This window comes from Gigantopelta aegis, chromosome 4 (assembly GCF_016097555.1).
Source record: "Gigantopelta aegis isolate Gae_Host chromosome 4, Gae_host_genome, whole genome shotgun sequence".
NCBI classification, from domain to species: domain Eukaryota; kingdom Metazoa; phylum Mollusca; class Gastropoda; order Neomphalida; family Peltospiridae; genus Gigantopelta; species Gigantopelta aegis.
In genome coordinates this window covers 15261221-15285201 of record NC_054702.1, presented here as the reverse complement: position 1 = coordinate 15285201, position 23981 = coordinate 15261221, and the positions used below count along the sequence as shown (strand labels likewise).

General features: G+C 33.4%; 2 protein-coding genes across 8 annotated transcripts in view; one reads left to right on the top strand and one right to left on the bottom strand.

Moving 5' to 3' along the window:
• The window catches only part of LOC121372705 (peptidyl-prolyl cis-trans isomerase-like 4), an 18155-nt gene extending 6000 nt beyond the window's left edge, over nt 1-12155 (bottom strand). Inside the window, exons 1-10 of the mRNA XM_041499174.1 lie at nt 12019-12155; nt 10622-10689; nt 8418-8482; nt 7893-8010; nt 7117-7259; nt 6588-6684; nt 5183-5299; nt 3946-4070; nt 2806-2872; nt 2405-2513 (exon numbers count right to left, since the gene is read on the bottom strand). Of these exons, the coding sequence (XP_041355108.1) occupies nt 2405-2513; nt 2806-2872; nt 3946-4070; nt 5183-5299; nt 6588-6684; nt 7117-7259; nt 7893-8010; nt 8418-8482; nt 10622-10689; nt 12019-12088 (979 nt within the window). The 5' untranslated portion in view covers nt 12089-12155. The remainder of the gene's footprint in view (nt 1-2404; nt 2514-2805; nt 2873-3945; nt 4071-5182; nt 5300-6587; nt 6685-7116; nt 7260-7892; nt 8011-8417; nt 8483-10621; nt 10690-12018) is intronic.
• LOC121372708 (3-oxo-5-alpha-steroid 4-dehydrogenase 1-like) lies at nt 12141-23981 on the top strand. 7 transcript variants are annotated; one of them, XM_041499178.1, is made up of 6 exons: nt 12141-12223; nt 15198-15513; nt 16134-16300; nt 16893-16994; nt 18007-18157; nt 22933-23981. In XM_041499178.1, exons 2-6 carry the CDS (start codon nt 15209-15211, stop codon nt 22997-22999), a joined length of 792 nt encoding a protein of 263 aa, XP_041355112.1. In that variant the 5' UTR covers nt 12141-12223; nt 15198-15208; the 3' UTR covers nt 23000-23981. The 7 variants fall into 7 exon arrangements, with proteins under 7 accessions (XP_041355112.1, XP_041355115.1, XP_041355111.1 ...); XM_041499181.1 differs by having other exon boundaries at nt 12183-12461; nt 15198-15236; XM_041499177.1 differs by having other exon boundaries at nt 12183-12461.

The window sequence follows — 23981 nt, the reverse complement described above, 5'->3', positions numbered from 1 at the left end:
TTAGATCTACTGGTAGACCAGTAGAGCTAATTTTAATCAGATTGGATTGAATGCCATTCAAAAACATGTTCCTTGACAAACATATCTCATGATTTGCTCCAAAGATCGACAGAACAACAATGAATTTGATGCACTGTTTTCATATTGTTTGAATTTGTTTTCCTTTTAAAAACATTTATTTAGCAAAATAAAAAGTAATTGGTTTTGCGTGATAGAATAGATGTCAGTGGCATTTCATTTCCATATCGATTTTCAAGATGTCGGAACGTCCAGCAAAACATTGTTGTGTTCAACTACCACTCGATAATTAACGTAAAAATCATTACACAATTTGAAAGTTTATCTTAGCCAACATTAAGGTCACTAAGTGAAAACTGTTGGAGATATCAAGAAATGACATGAACCCCCACAAATTAGACACCTCTGAATACCGGACATTTTATTCAGTCCTGTGGCTGTCCGGTTTAGAGGGGTTTCACTGTATAATGTTTTATATTAAACTGCATAGTACTTCCTTACAATATACCTTTGTTAATTTCTAAAATCTATTATTTCTCAACTTTCTTTTATGCTAGGAACTGAATATCTACATTCATAAATTCATGAAGTCCAATTTGAAGATTCTATCCATTTTGTTAAATTTAAAGTATATTAAAAAAGCTTTCAATTGAGATTAGGTTTACATGTGAAATTATTTTCATTTATGAATCCAAGGGGAGGGATTTAGCTCAGTCAGTCGAGCGCTCACCTGAGGTGCTTCCATCACAGGATCAAACCACCTCAGTGGATCCATTGAATTGATTGTGGTTTTTTCTTGTTCTAACAAGTGCGCCACAACTGGTCAAAGGCTGTGGTATGTGCTTTCCTGTCTGTGGAAAGTGCATAAAAAAGATCTCTTGCTGCTGATGGAAAAATGTAGCAGGTTTCCTCTGTTGACTACAAGTCAAAATTACCAAATGTTTGACATCAAATAGCCAATGATTAATTAATCAGTGTGCTCTAGTGGTGTCATTAAAAAAAAAAAACTTTTGTAAATCCAATTTCATTGCCATTCAAACATTTCAAAATCATCTACCTTACACTGTTGTCTTTGGCCAACAATAGCTGACAAATGAAATTTAACTTGGCATGAAATAGTAGCAAGTTTAATATCCTATAAGTGTGTTTTAAATAATGTGGCTCACTGAAAGTAAGGAATGGAAATTAATAACATACATCTTCAATTCCAGTGAAAGAAGAGGAGAGGAAAGAAACAGCTCATATATTGCACCACTTGGTCTACATAGAAAGGAAATACACTACTACCACATATGCTACTGTTATCAAATAGCAGACAAATCTGAGGCCTGTCAGGAGGGTTACTGGGCTACTGGGTTTTATACCTAATGTTAGATAGACGCAATGTAAAGACGTAAAACGTTTCTGTCATAGTTCTTGTTTCCTCCTCTACCACTACTATATTATCAACACCATTACTACTTCTAACATTATAATCAATTAATCATTCATTCTTAAATACATTTCTTTATTTTGTGTTTTCTGATTTAATTTTAATGTAGTTTTCTACCATATTTTATTTAGATTATATTTGGACATTATTGTATTAATAACCATGTGATGTATTTTGTATGTTTTAGCCAATGGCTGATTTCAGCTTTGGCAAAATAAACTGATTGATTGATTGATAAATATGATGGTACCCATTAAATTGTTTGCAAGCACTCGGCCTCCTAAATAGGTCACTGATAACAGTGTGATGTTAGCCTCAGTTGGACATTATCACTCTGATATGGTTAGGATTTTTTTATACTGAAGAGTAATAAACATCTTATATTTAATTTTACACAGACCAGCAAAGATGATGTTGTGGACCAATACTAACTAACCACTGTTTAGTGACTAAGATGACCTGCAGCAACAACACTGATCACATATAATACAAATCAATGCATGAATACATTTTGTGAGTGGGATTTAGCTGAGTATGTTGAGAGCTTGCTTGAGGTGCTTGCATCGCAGGATCAAACCACCTCGGTGAATTCATTCAACTGATTGGGTTTTTCTCGTTCCAACCAGTGCACCACAACTGGTCAAAGGCTGTGGTATGTGTGGAAAAGTGCACATAAAAGATCCCTTGCTGCATTAGGAAAAAATGTAGCGAGTTTTCTCTGATGACTATGAGTCAGAATTACAAGATGTTTGACATCCAATAGCTGATGATCAATGTGCTCTAGAGGTGTCGTTAAACAAAATAAACTAACTGTAATACATTTTGTTTTTTTATGTTAAAAAGCCAGAGACCAAGAGTAAGCATACTGCAAGAACAGATTTCAATGGCTAGGTTCAAGACAAAATGTTTAATAGTTAACAACCAACATAGTCTTGTAAACAAATGAATAATAACCTTTCTTATGGTACATTTTGGAGACAGACTGGCTGAAGTCAACATGAATTCGCCGGTCATCTATCAACACATTGTCCATCTTGAAGTAAGCATTTTCACAATCCTCTTCCTGGAAAAACAACATAAATACAGACTCTAAATCAGATCCATGTTGAAGTAAGCGGACTCTAAATCAGATGCATGCAAGTTTGACAAAATGTGCTTGCAAGATATTCAATTTGGCAAGGCGATATTTTTATTTTATTTTTAAATTTTGTATTAAAAAAACAGATTATTGCTAAAAAAGAGAAGTATGTTGGCAATCTTTTGGTCTGCCGAGTTACAGTAAACACTATAAGTTTTAAGATTTGGCTGTGAACATCTTAGGGTATAGTCAGTGTTGTTCAGACAGAAAAACTTACCTTTTCAAACTCTATGAAGGCATACTGCAAGGATTCACCTGTTCTCTGATCTTTTATTACTTCACAGCTAAAAGTAGAGGGATATAATAAGAATCACAGCTTTAGTAAACTGTGTGTGTGTGTGTGTGTGTGTGTTTATAAGTTACAGCATGGCCTATTTTTAGCTATAGTCTGTTTCAAAATTATCATTGATTGTCCTATATTTCTAACAAACACTATTGTGCTCATTTGCACAGTTAATAACAGACAACTTTTGTTAAATAATGATCATAAATTTTGATATTGACTTTTTTTATATTATCATTTTGTGTTATCTAAATTAAGGAGCATGGAACACCATTTATATTTATCTCATTTGCATAATAAACATTTCCTGAAACAGACTATAACAGGAAGTGTTTGTTGTCTGGAAGTTACAAAAAGTCTGATCCATTATCTGATGTTGCTTCTGTGAACATTAGTGACAAAAGTGGTTGTTTTAATGTTTGCTGTGCAGACTTATGTGCTGTCATGCAGGCCAGTAAATACAGGCCATGGGGTGCGACTGAAAATGTGCTCATTACTTCAGTTTAAAAAAATTTAATTTTTTAATTAAAATAACTTTCAGTAGTAACACATTTATTGTTCCATTGTACTGTGGTGGTAAAACAAATATTTTTAAAGAACGATTTTAACTTTAAAATATAACACAAATACTTCGGTGTGCAGACGTAGGTGCCACCACTGTACATATAAATAAAATGTATTTACTATTTTTGTTAAATTTTTTTATAAAAGGGTACTATAACACTACAATTGCACATAGGTATATGGGCAACCATTTTTGTAAGGGGCTGATTTTTGCCCGAATTAAATGAAAATGCCCAAATCTGGATAACTATATTTATTCATATTTGCATTACTGCCAAATAGTTATATAGGGTTGCAAATGAATCACAACACATTTTTTACATGATTTACAACTAATGTTGTGGGTAGAATGATGGAAATACAAGGTGAAATGATTTCAGGCCAGCTCATTTTGCCCAAGTATTTCTATAATTTTTGCCCGAAGTTGAGGATTTGCTCCAGCACTGGGAAGGGCAGTTGCTCCCCCAGCCCTACCCACCCCCCCCATCTCATATGCTTATGCAACTGCACCTGATAATCTCTCCGAATCGTGAAAAGATAGTCTCGAGATCCTCAGACGTGGTCACTGGGTTGAGTTTGCAGACAAACAAGACGTTATCCGGAGGCTTCACATCCTGGCTGGGGAGATCTCCAACCTAATAGCGAAACAGCAAATAAGGAATGTATATATATATTGTTCATTCAATAGTAAGAATCCAGGAAGGAAGGAAGAAGTGTTTTATTTAATTTTATTTAATAAGGAACTCAACATATTTTTAAGTACAGTTAAATGGCATTGGATATTAAGTATCCAGGATGTTTTAAGGACGTTTTAATGCAAAACAGTTCTATGCAGAAATATAATATACAAATCAGGGCTCACACTGGGAAATTAGGGCTCACACTGGGAAATTTTTGGGTTTAGCCAATTTTCAGAAATGTAGAGTATTTCCTTGAAAATCATTAAAATGTGGCTAATTTGAGGAATATTTTATTAGCCAAAGTCTAAATTTGGTAGCTATTTGGTATAAAAATTAGCTAATCTGGCAATGTACAGGGTGAGCCCTGCAAATAACAAATTTGTTCTATAAACCAATATGCGATCAAGGGATTCAACTGTATGTTTAATTTGTTCCAAAAAGCATGTTATTTAACCAGCGCCACAGCCTTCATAATCCATATAGCCCTGCTATCAATCTTTTCTTAGATCATTCAATTGTGGCTGTATAGACCAAATAATGTCAATAATTTTTATCTAGTACTAGCTGTTTAAAATGATTGAAAAATGGATCAGAATAGCCAATGCCAGCTGAACAAACATCATCTTGGATTTTAATAAAAGACAAGTTAACTCTACTTATCAGCAAATCATGACCAACACAGTCCAATGCACATTACAGAGATGAAAAATTTCCCTAACAATTCTAAATTTCAATGTCACCTGACAACTCTTCTTGCCCTTGTTCTTTGATAAAGCTCTTATAATTACATAACTGTCAGCTGTTTTCCAGATCCTCCATCCAGAGTAATTTTATCATTTACCAAGGAACATTTTGTTCAGCATCACATTGGGATTTGCTATGCAAGCTTTAAAACATTAAACAGTAATTGCTACTCAATTTTCAATAGACCAGAAATGTTGCTAACTAAAATGTTGACAACAAAATGTTCCCTATTTACACTTTACTCCAGCATATAAATACTTTAATATGTAAAAGTCCTGAATAAGATGCCTTTCAGAAAACAATAACAGATAATCACTGCTTACCATTTCAAGAAGTTGGGCATTGGCTTTAGCTTCTTTCTCTGCCAGCATCTCATTAACCTCATGTTCTGATTTCCCCTTGGTGTCATCAATCTCTTCATCAGCGGCAATTCTGCCACTCTGTAATCATACAGGAAACACACACATCAGTAATACAGTCATTACCAGGAGACTGCCCCGGAATTGGTCACTGGCGAAGTCAGAGGCTAAGTCTGGGGTGGGCGTGCTTGAATCTAACTTTGGATATGGGCATGTTAATAGAGTTCCCATACCCATTACCATGAGCAAAATCAAGGTGAGCTGATGATCACTCTCTTGAAATGATCCTAGGCGAGCAGTCACATGAAGTTTCAAATAAAAGGTATTAAAATTTGTATTACGCGGCAATCAATTTGCCACACTATTAAAACTTCTCAGAAGTGTGTGAAGGGGAGTGGGAGTGATCGTTCATCTTTCCTGGTGAAGACTGTAATAAGAAAAGAAAGGAAGGTGTGTTCAATGATGCCTCAGAAAGAAAGAAAAAAGAAAGAAATGTTTTAGTTAATGACGCACTCAACACATTTTATTTACGGTTTTATGGCGTCAGACATATGGTTACGGACCACACAAATATTGAGAGAGGAAACCCGCTATCGCCACTTCATGGGCTACTCTTTTCGATTAGCAGCAAGGGATCTTTTATATGCACCATCCCACAGACAGGGTAGTACATACCATGGCCTTTGATATACCAGTCGTGGTGCACTGGCTGGAACGAGAAATAGCCCAATGGGTCCACTGACGGGGATCGATCCCAGACCGACCGTGCATCGAGCGAGTGCTACATCCCACCCCATGATGGGTCAGAATATTGTTTAATTAGCAACTATCAGGCATTTAAGATATAGCAACTGAGACATTTAGACTAGAGAATGAGAAGAAACATTAGTGGTTTGTATGAGAAAAGTCTATGTAATGATTTTACACCTCCCCATTGAGCCTTTAAAACTCACTTGGGGTGAGGTTGGTAATGGGATGTGAACCCATTACCTGCCTGTCTTAAGTCTGATGGTTAAACCACTAATCTACCAAAGCCAGTTTTAAAAATACGTAGGATACAGTTCAGCTATAGTATTCGAACAGACGTTTAGCCATGGTAAAAATGGCCTTTGATGAGTACTGCATTATTTGTTTATAAACTTTCATATACAAAGTGTTCTTTGAAAGGAGTGACACTTATCAGATTATTTAATTCATCAACTGTTAATAACAGATGTTAAAGTTGCCTTAAACTTTTATTAAAATCTTATAGAATAAATAACCTATCCTTAGAATGGAATGTTTTCAGAACATCTGTATTATGTAGATAACAAGTGCAGGAGCAGAAGGAATAGTACTAGAAATGTAAGTAAACATGACCCATTCTTACATCAAGCATCTCTTTTGTTGGTTCTGGGGACCGGTCTGGTATTTGTAGGTCTGGTGGGTCATCAAAGGGGTCATCGATAATGATTGTGTGGTAGATTCTAAAAATATAACAGAAATGTGGCTAATAACAAATCAGTGCCTACAATATATCTCAAAAAAGGTCAGTTTTATGTTTATGTTACTTTTCTCTATTTTTTGTATTATGATTATAGAAAACAAAATGATATTAAACTGAGTAGACACAATTTAATTGAATCTGTCAATTTGAAAAAAACAATGAAACGAAGGTACACAAAGTATTTATCCCTTAGTCAGGTGTAACTTTCCTAGAAAAAAAAGAAGAGAGAAAACTATTCGATAAGCATGCAATGATCCCTTTTCTTAACTTTGGCTCATAAGACATAGTGTATTGGCTGATCCCTTTGGGAGCTTGGCTAATTTGCCTGCTCTTTTTAGAACTTTGTGAAACACCCTCTCCCCCCTTACAACATTCTGGATCTGCCCAATGAGTGGCTATAAAACACAAGTACCTTGTGTCAATGTATGGTTTGTGTTCGGTATCACAGAACACTTCATTGATCTTGGAGAGAACATCCAATCCCTCAGATACCTCACCAAACACTGTGTGCACTCCATCCAGATAATCCAAGCTATCGGCCAGAGTGATGAAAAACTTAAAAAAGAAAACGATTAAGGGCTAAATTTACAAAGCCTATTTTTCTTAAATGCAGGTGTTTAACTATTGTAAATGTATGTAGTTACAGCATGTAAAACATAAACATGCTTTGTAAATTCTGACCCTTAATGGTTTTAGCACAAGACCAAAAGAGAATACAGATCAATAACCTGGGATAAACACATACAGTAAACGATTTCAAAAAAATTTTATTCAGCAAATATTAATTCCAAATGTATTATTCCTACTGTTAGTGCTCTGCCAGCTGTACCTCGTTTGCTAAATGTAGTTATGTGATAACAATGGTTTTTAGTCCTTTCCATGCCTCATACTCATCCAAACACAGAAAGTGGCTATTCCACACTTGCCTTTGATTATTTTGCTTTATTATTTATGTTACTTAAAATTTTACTTTAGATGTATGCTCTATATTTGTTTTAAATATGTGAAACTGCTCTTCTTATTTTAAAGTTCTCTCTTGAAAAATGTTATTATCAGGTGCTCCTGCTTTTTGCTCTCCTACATTTTGCAATCTCAGAGGCCTGGTTTGGGTTAGATCTACCAATAAAGACCTAAAATGAGAGTCGCTTGTAAGATTGGAGAGAAAAAAAACCCAGCAGTTGTATGTACCTGTGATCCATGCATTCCACTACCATTGTTAACCATAGAAACAGTTCCATGCTTCTTGTGTTTAATCCGAGGAGTAGTCTCCATGTCGAAGAACTTGGCTTGCTCACCATAAAGTTGGCTGAAAGGAAAATAAGTGTAAACTGCACATAAGCTGAATGTTTTAAAACATACATCTATGCCAGTTTATCAGAGAAAATTAAATGTTTGTTCAATGACACCATATCACACATTATCAGAAACTATTATTATGTTTCAGTATATATATTTATATAGTAATTGTGAAACTTGGCCTAAAATGATAAAAGAAACTTTCTTGCCACCATACTTATTATCAGTTAACAGAAAAGGAATTTTCATATGTGCATATTGACATTCTAGATGGGGACCATCCAAGGTACAGTGAATGGATTGCTGAATCATGTGCCTCTCCACTGAGGGAAATCAATTCAAAGTTGAATTACTTTATATTTTGTATGACAAATCAAACATAAAACATAATCTTTATTTAAATATATCTAGACCTACGCAAACAAAGATTCACCACCACGTCCAGTTCCAGTAGGATCCCCTGTCTGAGCGACAAGATTCCGCTGAAATGATAAAATTCAAAACATATTGATTCAACCAAAATTATTGGTGGTTTTGGGTTAAGAAAAAACTACATGTTTGATAGGACAAAACAAAAGTTATATGTACATGTATATATTTTATTTATATTTAGAAAGGATTTCAAGTTGCTAGAGTTCTTTTATATATACACTGTACAACACAATGAAATTAATCTTAATGTTGCATAATGAAAATTGAAAATATATGGTATTCATTTAGGGGATAATATCACTGTGTTTCGTTGTTAACTATAAGGATTTATCACCAAATTTGGATCTGCCGACGAGACAAAGTCGAGTCCCTAAATCCAAAAATTTTGTGACAAATCCTTATAGTGAACCACAGTGATATCATCCCTATTCTAATACTACACCTAAGAAATTTTATTGTGTTTTTATAAAAGAAATGCCACAAATTTTAAAAACCTAAGTATCTATTCTTCTTACTTATGATATTCAATGAAAACCCTTGTACAGTTGTAGTAAGTAAAAGTATGGTGTAATATTTGTTTCTTTCCTTTGACATGACATTACTAACTTAGGAGCGAAGCAAAGGCAAATTTATTAGTATTGTAGCCTGCCTGTATTTTGAACATGATTTCTTATAAAACAGGATACACTACAACTATATTTTCGTTTGCTGTTAATTTTTGTTGCAAAACGTAATATGTCATGATATGATTGGACTTTACATTTGTGAAGGGGTGTTTCAACCTCTTATTATTGAATTATTTCGACGAATTTTCCTGCATTAATTTTGAACAAGAACCATGTTGATGGGGTAGGTCTACAAGTTTATAACTTTTACTAACATATTTTCACTTATTGCTTTTATAAATACATAAAATAATATTCATTTACAAAATGGTAAGTATTATTTAAAAGAGTTTTTCAAAATGTTGCGATATTTTAAAGCAGTTAATGTTGTTTAAAATTTGCGTTTACAAAATCAAGAGTTTATTTCCATCTTGTCTTCTTTATCAATTTTATTTAGTGTTTTCCCTAGCTTGTTTTAGCATGGTGCGGCACCATGCCTCAATAGTCTAGCACCATCTTGCCTTAATCAGCACCATGCTGCCCTGACATTAAACAAGCCTTTTTCAGTAATTAATTCTAAAATTGCCTTTATAAAACACCCAAAAAGGTATTATTAATTAATAAAATATACCTTTTATATCTTTTACCATTCACTTATTAAAGCAAGCACATAAATTACATTAATGTTTATTTCAATTAATTTTTGTGTATTTTTAATGAAATACAAGTGCCCCGAAAATGGTGAAAATGCCCAAAAAATGTTTGGTCTACCATGCCTTGCCAAATTTCTATGGAAACCACTATTATTGTTCCAAAAAGTATGTTCTAAACAAAAATGGTGTACTTCAGATTGTCATACAATTATTTCTGATGAACCCGCTTGTGTCATTTTGGAAACACAGACTAGACACATGGTCGAATTGAAAGAACTGCGATCGATCAGGGACCGGATCTTACTTGGGGAGGGTGGGTGTTCATTGCTGCTAACGATGTGTTAAAAAATACAATAGCACAAAATAATAATAAAATAAGAACAATAACATCATTTTCATCTGAAGTTAGTAATTTGTTTGAAAATTATTTATAACGATGTTTAAATATAACGGAAGACGCGGAATTAATATACCAACGAAAACACCACCTGTGAGGTTAAGTGACAGCATATCGGACGAGTTCTAGGAATTTTGTCATCATGATAAATTCTGGTTGCCCATGACAGCGTACTTCTATCATCTGATTTATCATGAAAAGTAACCATTGAGAACAAGGCTTATATGACAGTTGTATTAGAATTAATTTTAACATTAACAAAAAGGTTAACACTTAAAAAAAACTATTGGGTATTGCTGTGAATGTCTACAATACACACCTGCATTGTTAAAAATATTGAACTGTACCTAAAATGTATACTAACAAAATAACTCTATTGACAATAAGTGTTATTTAAGTATACATGTACATACATGTATATATAAACCTAAAATAAGCACATGTAGATCACAAGATGTCCATGTACAGGTAAATTTGTGCACAAAAAAAATTGGTACTTTACTAAACTTATAATATAAACTCTCCTACATATACCTGTATTGAGTGGAAGAGAGAAAAATTGTAATACTTGATCTTGCAGAGCTTTAGAAAATTTAGGCAACCTGGAGAAAAGAAAAGAAAGGTAAGTAATAGTGAGATCCATGCATATTTATAGTATTATACATGTATTATAAGTTTAAGAACAGGTAAGACTTTTGGCTTGCGGTGAACTTGTATGGAAAACTTACTCGTATGGGGGAAAATGCAGTGAAGTCGTATGGAAATCCACAAGTGAACTTGTATGGAAGACAAACTCGTATGTGGGAAAATGCAGTGAACAAACTGATATATCCATAACTGTATAGCAACTTGTTTTAATTATAGGTGACTGCCGTTGACGCACAAACTGCGGTTGACACGCAAATAGTTGACTGATGGGGACATAAATAAGAAGCATGTATACAAAACAAGTGTCAAAATACACATTTAAGCGAAATATCAAAGTTAGTATATCTGCATATCCATACATCCCCATACGAGTTCACCGTTATTTTTTCCATACGAGTTCGTTTTCCATACGAGTTTTCCGTTAATACGAGTTAGTTTCCATACGAGTTCACCGCATCCCAGACTTTTACTAAAGTTTAGTGAGTTCTTAATTTTTAATGTTAGCCATGATAGCTCTCCATATAAAATAATATGAATGCAATACTGTCAGAGGTCTTCACAAAACACTCAGGTGTTCATAAAAATATATATATATTATATTAATTATTATTGTCTGACCAAGGTAACAAACAGTAATTACATTAAACTGATTAAAGATCACAGATATTTTGATACAGGTTTGATCACAGGGATACTACATGTTACATGTATATTCTGTACAAACAAGTCTCCAAGTCTTTTTTATAATTTATGTGTCATACAGTTAATTTTTACGAAGGAGGGCGAAGTGACTAGATTTTTTTCTCATAAAAAGTATTTAATTTTGATATATTACATATATTATGATGCCAATGTGATTTAAAATTAATGTTAAATTTTTTCAGAGATCAACTGTGGTTCTCAAGTTCTATTTGGTAGAATGTAACAGAACATATGTGAGCAATCACAAGAAAAAATTCAAACATGAATGATGTAAGCAGTTACACTTACAGTTACAGGTCTCACACTGGAAATAATTGTAGTTTAGCCATTTACAGATATATGTAGAATATATCTTTGAAAACTAATAAAATATGGTTAATTTAGGTAGTATTTTATTAGCCAAACATTAAATGTTGTAGCCACTTTGTACCTACTCCATGGCCGCGTTTTGCACAATAAAAGTAAATGAACATCGCCGAAACGAAAACTCAATCGCATCGAAAACACCTGTCCTGAGATACAAAGGCAATACGTTTCGACTACGAGAAACTAAAAACCAAAAATCCATAGTTGCAGCTTACATCGCGGTCTTTCGTCTGTGTAAAGATCTATAGTTAAATCACCAAGCGATGTTTCTAATATTACCGCCATCGTTTAAAATTAGTTTATAATAACTAAATTTGATACATTTCTCTCAAAACGGAAATGCAACACTTTCATTTCTTTTTGAATTGAAGAGTTACAATTGAGTGGCGTCCAAAGTGATTTTAGAAATTTGGTTGTTATGTAAAAAGTCATTTTCGGTGTTATATCCACCCGCACCCCTCTCCGCCACCCCCCTTTAAATTTGTATTATTATTAATTTTTGATTTTATAATAAATTTATCATATTAAGAAATAAATAAAAATGCATTGTTTCGTAATTAATTAATTTCAAACTTCAAAGTTGTTGTTTTGTTTGTTTTTATAAAATCTTTTTACACACACTGACACAGCTAACAAGCCAGCTAGATAAACATTAGTGGTATGTGTTGTCGTGTTTGTTGAAATCCAAATGGGCTATACCTCCATACCTTCAGTTTCCACTGAACATATATATATTTTTTTTGATAAATTCAGTTTGGCTTGATGTAAAAATAAAAGGAAAATGTTTTCGAAAAAACGTTTATGTGTGCAGTTTGTAAAAACATTGGTGGATTTTTTAATAGAACTGTAATACTTATAATTTATGTAGCGCTACCAGTGTTGAAGAACGTATGGGCCACAAATAATGAAGCTGTATTTACTTGATTTGTTTAAATATTACGTGCATAAAAAAACTGATCTCGATCCAGTGAAAATAATAATAATATATATATATATATATATATATATATATTGTCAACGTCCCTAACTGCGTTATGCTTCCAACTCCGTTCACTTTGTTTCCTCGTGCACGGTTCGCGCACTTAACATCCGATTTGTTATCGTCTGCTTGTCGTTCATTTGTGAGGTTTTTCTTCACAGTTCTAGAACATTTTCATTAACAGTAAAGTTCAAACAAGTAAGTATCTAAATACAAAACTTTACACTCCTAAAACCATTAATTTTACTAAGTCGTTTTTGTTTATTCCTTAAAATTACCGATATCGGGTCCACTTGACTCGTAGAAATTGACTTAAAATGGAGAAAGATGAGTTAACATTCGGTGCGTGTCACATGACTTCACACGTGCAAGACCAACAGGGCCAAAGCATTTAATTTTTATGATGTTTGACACCCCTGTTGTTAGAATTTGTTTTCAGTTATTATATTCGATCTGCAAAATGTATGCTACATGTTTGTGCTTCTACTTTAGTGAATAGTATTAATAATCCATTGATAACAGTTGTAAATTATATTTAGTATATAAATTGTGTTAATTAAGAATCAATTTGTAAATAAAATGATATTTTACAAACTATTCACTGGTATGAACGTAATGCCTATCAGAATTGACAATAAGTGTTAGCGGTGGGTGTTGGTAAAACGCGGACTGGACCAGAACGCTTGACAAATTGAATGTTTCCTTGAACACAGAAACGTCGCACTCTTTCCTGTTTACTGGAGGGTGTTTCACTTTTATTTACTAGAATGGATTTGTTTTACGCCCACGTTTCACGTATCGTAGCTGAAAAATGTAGAATAGTATTTCCGTAAATATCGTATTCGTGATCTTGTCGTTAGGTGAACGCAGTTTAGGACGTCGATGATATATAGATATATATAGATATATATATATATATATATATATATATATATATATATATATAGATTTATTATATACATAGCAATGAAATATATAGATCTACGGAAACCATAAAAGTCATATCCGGTGAAAAGTCATATTTTCACTATTTTAGCTACAGTGAAAATATAGAAGTCGTATTTACTTTTTTGTAGAAGTGCATGATTAAATTATCTCCCTTTGTCTCGGTTCTTCGTATTTAAATTTGATGATTACCAATGCATCTGATCGTATTTGAAAAATAAAAAATGTAATTTAAACAACTGTACCTATAAAAACGGGATACGAAGTGCAATTACGATAAAATATATAAAACAAATTGAATACGAAGCTAAATAATGATGACACAATGTAGTGTCATCGAGTGTAAGTGTAAGAATTTAACGGCGTTCGACTCGTTTTGTTTTTGTGGGAGTTTTTAGAGGATCGCTTTGTCAGGTATGTTTGCACCGCAGTATTGTTAAATAAATGTTAATAAAGATAAATTTTAATCAAATTTCTTTTTAAAAGTCTATGGTAAAGTAAATTTTCTGGCAAAATTCCATAGGAAGAAATATATCATGATGTTACGTGTTTTCGATAGGATAAGTGAAAGATATTACCAAAGAGCGAAAGATATTGTCAAAAATTAGGAAATATGTATATAATAAATAGACCATTTCATGGTGTTTTTCCGAATACAATTTTTATGTCAACTCGTGAAAATATGGTTTTCACACATCACTCGTTGACATAAAAATCGTATTCGAACAAAACCATGAAATAACCACTATATATAGATACATATATATATATATATATATATATATATATATATGTATCTAGATATCTATATATAGATAGATAGATATATATATCTATAGATAGATAGATAGATAGATAGATATATAGCACAGTCTGGATTTGTTGTCTACAATTTCTCTGGATACCTACATGAATAGTCTAATATTGCGCTTCAAAAAAAATGTTTTAGCTTCAGCAGGGGCAGTCGTCTAAATCCTCCCAACCCTATGCCCCTGAAACAACATTCTTCACTATGGGCAGATATTACAGTTTTATTTATATCTTGACCAAGGTTTGGGTCACTGGTTGAGACCATCATAGGGGACATTCTGCCTCCTATTTTACAGACTGAGAGGGAATGTTTAAACTGCTAACTGTGATTGAAGGAGGCTTTCCCTCTCTCTGTCTCCCCCCCCCCCCCCCCCCCATCTCTCTCTGTCGCTCTATGTGTCTCTCTTTCTGTCTTTCTCTCTCTCTCCCGGTCTCTGTCTCTCTCTCCATCTCTCTCTCTCTGTTTTTTCCTCTCTCTGTCTCTCTCTCCCTCATACACACACACAAACGCCCTCACATACACCATTAACTTATGAGATATGCAGCCAAATCCACACCCAATTTTATTTTTCATATTTTATTTCTATTGTTTTAATATGGCATCTATATTGAGAACTAAAGAAATGTACCATACTTAACCAACAATTGTATTCATTTCAGCAACAGGCAGCATGTGGGACTTCATCCTTGAACTAGCAGGTGGATGTGAAAAGCGGTTGATAAATTATATTTCCTACATAATGATCATTGCCGCTATTTTTAGCAGTGCTGTATTGCAAGTTATAAATGTACCATATGGTCGGTATTCAAGATGTGGATGGGGCATTTTATTGGATGCCAGAATTGCATGGCTCATTCAAGAACTTCCATCCTTGGTCATACCAATTTATCTAATGTGCTTTACACAATGTCTACAGCTTTACCAGACGCCAAATCAAATTCTTCTTGCTCTGTTACTCATACACTATACTCAAAGGTGAATACAACATATTTTTGTGAACTATACTCAAAAGTGAATACATCACATATATTTGTGAACATGTATAGATCAGGTATAGTGTGTAAACAATTCAAACATTAAACTTGAATAAGAGTAATTTTGGAACATTATTTTATTTTATTTTATGTACCGGTAATAAAAGAGCTGTAAGATCTATCTAAATACATGTATATATATTACTTAGATTTTCTTTAAAATGTTACAGCTACGTTTTATGAATACATATTTCACAATTCAAAGTTAATTTAAAGCAAAGTACAATTTCAAACAATGAATATGTACATCAAAAAGCCTTATAATTTTTTGTCCAAGCCAGAAATAAAAATTCCAAGTTTGTTGAATAGAGTTGAAAAATGTGTTCAAATTGAACTATCTTTGTCAAACCAAATACAAATAAATATGTGTGTTTGAATAATGTATTAAATATAGATATCCTCTCAAGTAAGAGTTGGCTTCTTAATATTGGTATTTGGATAATACTACCATAGTTTAAATAATGTTATTAACGAAATATGAGATTCATTCCTTTTAGATGTTGGACTGTACTTTATCATGATCAGTATTGTTTCATTATATTCTATCTTTTCCATTTTCAGGACTTTAATCTATCCTCTGTTAATTAATGGAGGCAAACCAACATCATTTGTTGTATTTGTGATGGCCTTAGGTTTTTGTTCAGTTAATGGATATCTACAAAGTGCTCATTTATTTCGATGGGCCATCTTTGGACCAGATGAGATTTTTAGAGCTCATTTTATTTTAGGTGAGTAAATAATTTGTATGAAGATAAGTAGGTCAATAAACAAACATTTAGCACAGCCAATATTGAATGTATTGGCATAGCCTGGAGTTTATAATGGGGAAGGGGCATCCATATTGGATCATTCTTGGCTTTCTTTTCTAAGAGGGCAGGATGTAGCCCTGTGGTAAAGAGCTTGCCTGCTGTGCGGTCAGTTTAAAATCGTTGGGCCAATTGGGCTATTTCTCAATCAACATGATTGGTATATCAAAGGCAATGGTATGTGTTATCCTGTATGTGAGATGGTGCACATAAAAGATTCCTTGCTACTAATGAACAAAAATTACAAAACGTTTGACCCCCAATAGCCAATGATTAACAAGTTAGTGTACTCTAGTAGTGTTGTAAAACAAAAACAAATTTTAACATTCTTTTAGAAGGATGTGGTATTTTAGCTTTTTATCAGATTTTAGTTATTTTCATGTAAAATAATTTTTTAATCTTGATATTGTGTATTGGGATTTTCAGCTTATAAAACATTTCAGCTTTTATTCTTAAGAGGGTGTTCGATCCCTGTATTTATTAACAAGAATACCTTTTTTTATTTATTTTGCAGGTGTGATAACATTCTTTATTGGGATGATCATCAACATCCACTCAGATTCCATTTTAAGAAATTTGAGAAAACCAGGAGAAAAAGATTACAAAATACCTAAAGGTGACAACTATTATTTTGTTTGTATCTTGTTTGGTGGTATTATTGGCAATCTGATTAAAATTAGCTCTACTGGTCTACCAGTAGATCTAACAGCATCGTGTGGACTCCTATGTCCAGGTGACATTTCATCTATAAATAACAATTTAAATATCGACCAATTACACTTCACCTTTTATAGCGTTATTCGGGAGCATACAAATGCTAAAAATATCGGGCGAGACTATTTATGCAATAGGCGAACTTGTTGGTCTATTTTAACATTAAAAAACAAGGGAAAAAGAGCAGTAATAAACTCTGGATTGTATACTAGTATAAACAGATTTTATGGCTATACCATCACGTTTTGGGGTTTTTCATCTTGAAACAAATTTTATATAAAAAAAATTATCGAAATTAGTTTCCGGCATACTTCGTAATTCACCCGAATCATTTTGTATACCCTCTGCATAATCCCGAATGTTTTCAAATTCTTTTCAAATCACTGGCTTGATTTTGCAAGTAAGGTTTTGATTGGTCGAATGAAAGGTCAACTGGACATGAGCTCCAAAGGGGTGCTGTTAGATCCACAGGTTATAGTAATTAACCAGTGGAGCTAATTTTAATTAGATTGTTATTATTGGTAACAGTTTATTGCTTAATCAGGCATGTGTCATGTCAGGTATGACAAATGATGCCCCGTTGACACATTTCTCTCCGACTCATAGTGATATCTAGGTGCTTAAAGATTCATTATTCTTTTTGCAAGTACCACCATTTAGTGTTTTTACATATACATGTGATAAATAACCTTGAATTAATCGATTCCACATATAATTAATTCTTGAATATCAAAATTACAATTTGTGTTTTGTGGAAATTAAATCTGTTTGCTGCTTTTTCCCAGGCAAATCAGAGATGTAAAAATGTTTTTAATTTATTAATAATAACTAACAAATAAGGAAATACATGTAATAGATTATATATTATAAGTGTTTTCACAAGTGTTTTCACAAATGTGCTCTTTACATTCCAGGTGGCATGTTCAATCACGTATCTGGAGCCAATTTTTTTGGCGAGATTTTGGAGTGGTGGGGATTTGCTTTGGCTGCTTCCAGTCTTCCAGCTCTTGCATTTGCCATCTTCACAACCTGCAACATTGGACCAAGGGCCTGTCAGCACCATAGGTATTAGTAGTTTATAGCTGTGATCTTTGGTTACAAATGCAAAATACAAACACAAGTGCACTTTTGTTAAGCTTGTCTGTCTTCGCTATCAGCAGATTTTGTCAAAAGTCTACACAAATTGCTGGATAGTGGTATTGGACATAGTATAAATGCCAAGCAATTGTCAGTTTCATACAGCAGGTGTGTGTGGATTTGTAGGGGTCTTCTCAAAAACAAAATTGAAAATATTGCACTATATAAAGAACGTTAGGCCAAGTGTTGGGATACTTATTGTTTGAGCATTATCGACAACTGTACATTCTTATAATTAGAATATTTTATTAAGTGTATTAAATTTCAAAGTTTAGTTTGTACAAAAGATAATAACATATTTTTATAGTAGACAATATTGCATGTTTTCATTGTGTAGTTTTACAAATATTAAAATCAGCAATTCAAATAATATATTAACAGTTTCATGTGGAAAGTGGGGGAGGTTTGATTCTATATCCAATATGAAAAGGAGACATGGTATTGCTTAGTGGAAAAGATATTGCCTCAGGTAAAGTGGGTAATAGGCATGTATCAATTGAAATAAGCATTTAATTAGACAAATTTATACATATTAGTTACTTTTAAAACTTAAATTGTGTTTAAAGGAGCTCAGTCACGGATTTAGTGGGCCTTGTTTCTCTAAATAGGCATTATAAATGGAAATTACATTCATTTGGAATACCAAACCTAGTTACTGTATGATCCAAAACATTTTAATTGAACTACGATCGAGGGAATTCCACGACACGCTTCAATTTTAAAATTTGGAAGTCTTCTTGTAAAAAGTCATAAAAATACGGAAAAACAGACTCGTAGTGATGAAGCTATATATACGACAACTGTATAATGTATTTGTGGATTTTATATAAATGATCGCCATGTATAGAGACTTGGCAAATGAGGGCCGGCTATATACATGGTAAATAATAAAAAATATATTATTTCATGACGAAAATAACCGCGAATATGCTGGGGAAAAAAAAATAAACAGTCGGAACATGAACTCACCATTTATTATTATTATTATTATTATTATTATTATTAGGCACGTGTGCAAATTATTTTGACTGGTTCACAAAGTGGTATTTCGGTTTTAATGTATAGCGTAAAAAAAACAGTGTACTGTTGCATGTTTTGTCGTAGTAGTAGTAGTAGTAATAATTGTGTATTATTATTATTATTATTATTATTATTATTACATGTATTATAATGTTGGTAAAATCATGTCGCAGTGGGGTGGGTGGGGGCGGTTGTTACAGAAACATTACATAAATTTAGAGGGGGACCCGGGAGTGGTCTAAGCTTTACTAGTAGCCTATAAAAAAAATGTATTTTGAGTTTTATTGGCCCTTGCGATTTTGAGCATTTGAAATGTGACTAAATACAGCAAAATAACCTTTTAGTCATATTTATTTACGGTAAAATTAACTTTTTTACAAAATTTATGTAAGCAGCCTCAAAATTGCAATCAGTGAAAAATTATTAAGTTCAAGCCCTGTTGTTAGTTTGTGTACTGTCCGTAGTTAGTTTCTCTTTCAGTTAATCTACCTCAGCCGCTGATAATTTGTAATTATTATTTTTATTTATTTATTTATTTATTCATCGTCATCATTCCCAAACAAAAATGCATGCTTGCGGCTAGGTTGTTGCAAGGTAGTTACAAGGTTGTTACAAGGTAGTACAAGCAATGCAAGCTATTTGCAAGCTAACATTTAGCTCGCGTAAGGTAGTCAGTATTTCTGCAAGCTTGCCGCATGCATGTTTTCATTTGTGAAAGCATGCGCAAGCTTGCTGCATGCATATCTTCAACTGTGCAAGCTTCCCGCAAGCATGTTTTCATTTTGCAAGCTTGCGCAAGCTTGCTGCATGCATATCTTCAACTGTGCAAGCTTCCCGCAAGCATGTTTTCATTTTTGTAAGCTTGCTGCATGTATATCTTCAACTGTGAAAGCATGTCTACACTTGTGGAGAAAAAGCTAAGTCCAAATAATTTTCATGGTTATTTTTTTTTAATTCATAACTTCTCATATGATTTATCAATTCAGTGGGAACAGTGGCTAAACAACCAACATACATGTTACATATTTAGATAGTATTTACAATAATAATTAAAACAAAATTAATATTAATACATTCGAATGATAATACAATATGGTTAAAACAGAATCATCTTGTAATAATTGGATTTTCAATTGGCCCCAAAAATAATAACATATGCATGGCCATGAGAGGATGACATGGGCCATGTTTGGTTGAAATTAGCCTGGTGGAATTTGAGAAGATGTTGAAAATGTCTGAGCCAATCAGAGGCCAGGGTGGCCATCTTGGATTTTGAATCAGCCACAAAAATAACAACACTTAGTAAGTCATGAGAGAATCATTTGGACTAAGTTTGATTGAAACCTGCCTGGTGGACCTTGAAAAGAAGCAAAAAAAGGTCTGTCAATCAGAGGCCAGGGCAGCGATCTTGATTTTAAATCTGCCCGAAAAAATAACAAACTTGGTCAGAGCCATGAGAGGATCATTAGGAATACATATGGTTTAAATTTGCATGGTGGAACTTGAGTAAAAGTTAAAAATGTCTCAGTTATTCAGAGGCCAGGGCGGCCATCTTGGAATTTTTATTGTCCTGAAAAATAACAACACTTGGTCAGGTCTATAAGAGGATCATTTGGACCAAGTTTGGTTGAATCCTGCTTGGTGGAACAGGAGAAAAAAGAAAAACAAGAAGAAAACAAACAAATGACTTTACACCACAGTGTGGATCTCCAGATAGTGGAGGGAATATAACCTAAACAAGAAGAAGAAGAAGAATATGGACCAGGAGATTTTTAGCATATTTTTTTTTTTTTTTTTTTTGTTTAGTCAAGACTATCCCACATAAATGGACCATGTCTATCAGACAGGTAAACTAATTTTGTAGCCTAAGTATCTGACAACATGTAGCACCTATTTTTTTGTTTTAACTGTTCATGTTTTTCACTTTAAAACCATTGGGTTTTTTTTAAAGAATTATACAAGATGCAAGATGGCTGCCACTTATGCAAGCTTGTAGGTAGATCGTCGCAAGCTTGCAGGAAGCTTGTTGCAAGCTTGCGGGAAGCTCGTCGTAAGCGTGCGGGTAGCTCGTCGCAAGCTTGCGGGAAGCTCGTCGCAAGCTTGCAGCAAGGTTGTAAAAAGGTTCCAAATACTAGCTTAAACTGAATAAGCTTGCGGGAAGCTTGTCGCAAGCTTGCAACAAGCTTGCGGGAAGCTCGTCGCAAGCTTGCGGCAAGGTTGTAAAAAGGTTCCAAATACTAGCTTAAACTGAATAAGCTTGCAGGAAGCTCGTCGCAAGGTTGCAAGAAGCTCGTCGCAAGGTTGCAAGAAGCTCGTTGCAAGGTTGCAAGAAGCTCGTCGCAAGCTTGCGGCAAGGTTGTAAAAAGGTTCCAAATACTAGCTCGAAACGCGGTAGTTACTACCTTGCCGCAAGGTTGTTACCAGCTATTTATTAAGCTTACAATTTTTGTTTGGGAATTATCATCATCATCATCATCATTATTATTGTTATTATTATTATTTATTATTTATTTATTTATTTATTATAATTAATTTTTTGTTAGTACTGTAGGGACAATATGACGCTATTCATATATCTATGGAAAACATACACAAAAGGGTCCGCTAAATTCATATACTCCCCCACCCCGTCCCCTGTTCAGAAAATGCACTGTAGTATGTATTCCTCCTGTTCCAGATGGTTCGGTAATATGGACCAATCAAATACATGTACTTATTTACCGCCTATATACATTTTTGCTGTGAATATAGCCAGCCCTCATTAGTGGAGGCTATAGACACGGCCTTCGTATATATAGTCACATCATATATAAACACCGTCTAGTTCAGAGTATTCTTTAAAAATGTAACAATTCCTATCCCAAGTCAGCTATTATGGCATATTTTGTATAATAATGAATTTGCATCTATAGGTAAATTTATCGTTAGTCGTACGCGAAAAACTCTAAACATCTGGATCAAAAACACCGTCATTTTCCACCTTGTCAAATTCATTATTATACAAAATATGCCATAATAGCTGACGGTGTTTGTGATCCAGATGTTTAGAGTTTTTCGCGTACGACTAACGATAAATTTACCTATAGATGCAAAGGCCTAACTAGTCGGGATTGTCGACGTTTAACATGCTTCTGTTACTAAAATAAATGAATGTATAAGCTTAATATCATTCAGTATATGTTTTTATTAATTTTTAATAACTTATTTTCATTGGGTTTTTGTTTTCTATTTACCCTACGTCGCAGAGGATGGCCAAGCGTTCTCGTTACACGAGCTTGGTAAATCGTTTTGGCATTGCGGTTATTCGGGGAATGCCCGTCACGTGACTCAAAATAATACATCACACCTCTGCTCTCCAAATAGCCATTATCTTTCTCAGAATTATGGACCGTACCCATAATTCAATTATTTTTATAAAATATCAATAATAAGTGTGATATGGTGGTTATGTAGATGGTTCAATAAAGTACTTTTAGGTACAAATCAAATGTATATATTGTCATATAATATTTTGTTGGGTCAGTAATTAGGCCAACCATCTGTGACAGAGCGCATTTAATACTGGATGATGTGTAAAGTGATAACATTTTAGTGTTGAATTATGTGCTCCATGGCACGTTTGAATTATTGTAAAATAAAACAAATGTGTATTTTTATCCACTGTATTTTTTACTGTTTTGTAGATGGTACCTTGAAAAGTTTGAAGATTACCCTAAGTCAAGGAAGGCATTAATTCCATTTATTCTTTAGAAGATTCTGGTCTCCATGGTAACAAGCATCGTCCTTGTTTACTTATGCCTTATGTCTTGTGATGGGGAATAATGAGTTTTATTTTTTTATTGAAGTGAACATAAAACGTTACATTCTGCATTTTATGTGACTACTTGTTCAGATGTGCCAATATAAATAAATGTCTCTACATGGTCAGATGTGACTATAAATGGTCAGATGTGACTATTCATATACTACTATGTACAGATGATCAGATGTGACAATAGGTATGAATGTATGTATTGTTGCGACTGTGTGTACATATGTAACTATAATTATGTACAGCTGTAACTAACCGAACATTAAAAGAAACAGAAATATCATTTTTAGCTGTAACAATGTTAGTATATTACATTAAATTTTTTAAAGAAGAGATTAAGACTTATTGGTATTCAGGAGTTTTACAGGTCGATATACTGTTTATCACATCACAGAATTGAACATCTGTTATCAATTTAACCTACAGACAAACAATAACCGTGATTTGCATTTATTGTGGTCTCCAGTATACAAGTAAAGAATCTGATGTAATTAGATGTGACTGTGTACAGATGTAACTACATGTATACGTACAGGGGAAAATAAGTTATATTTGCTTAATGGTAACTCAAACAATAGGCACACAGGCTCACATTAACCGAAAATGCCTGAATCTGGATAACAATATTTATTCATATTACCGGTAGTATTATGCCAAACGGTTATATATACGGTTGCAAACTAATCACTACACATTTTTACATGGATTACAATTAATATTGTGGTTAGAATGATGAAAATACATGGTTAAAAGGTTTCAGTCAGCTTTTTTTGTCTAAATATCTCGATCTCTTTTGCCCGAATTTGAAGATTTGATCAATAATAGTTGTATTAATTGAGGACTCTGTACTTTACATTGTTATGTTATTGTATTAGATTATTGTACTGCAACATTATATTGTTATTAAATATATTTTGTTTA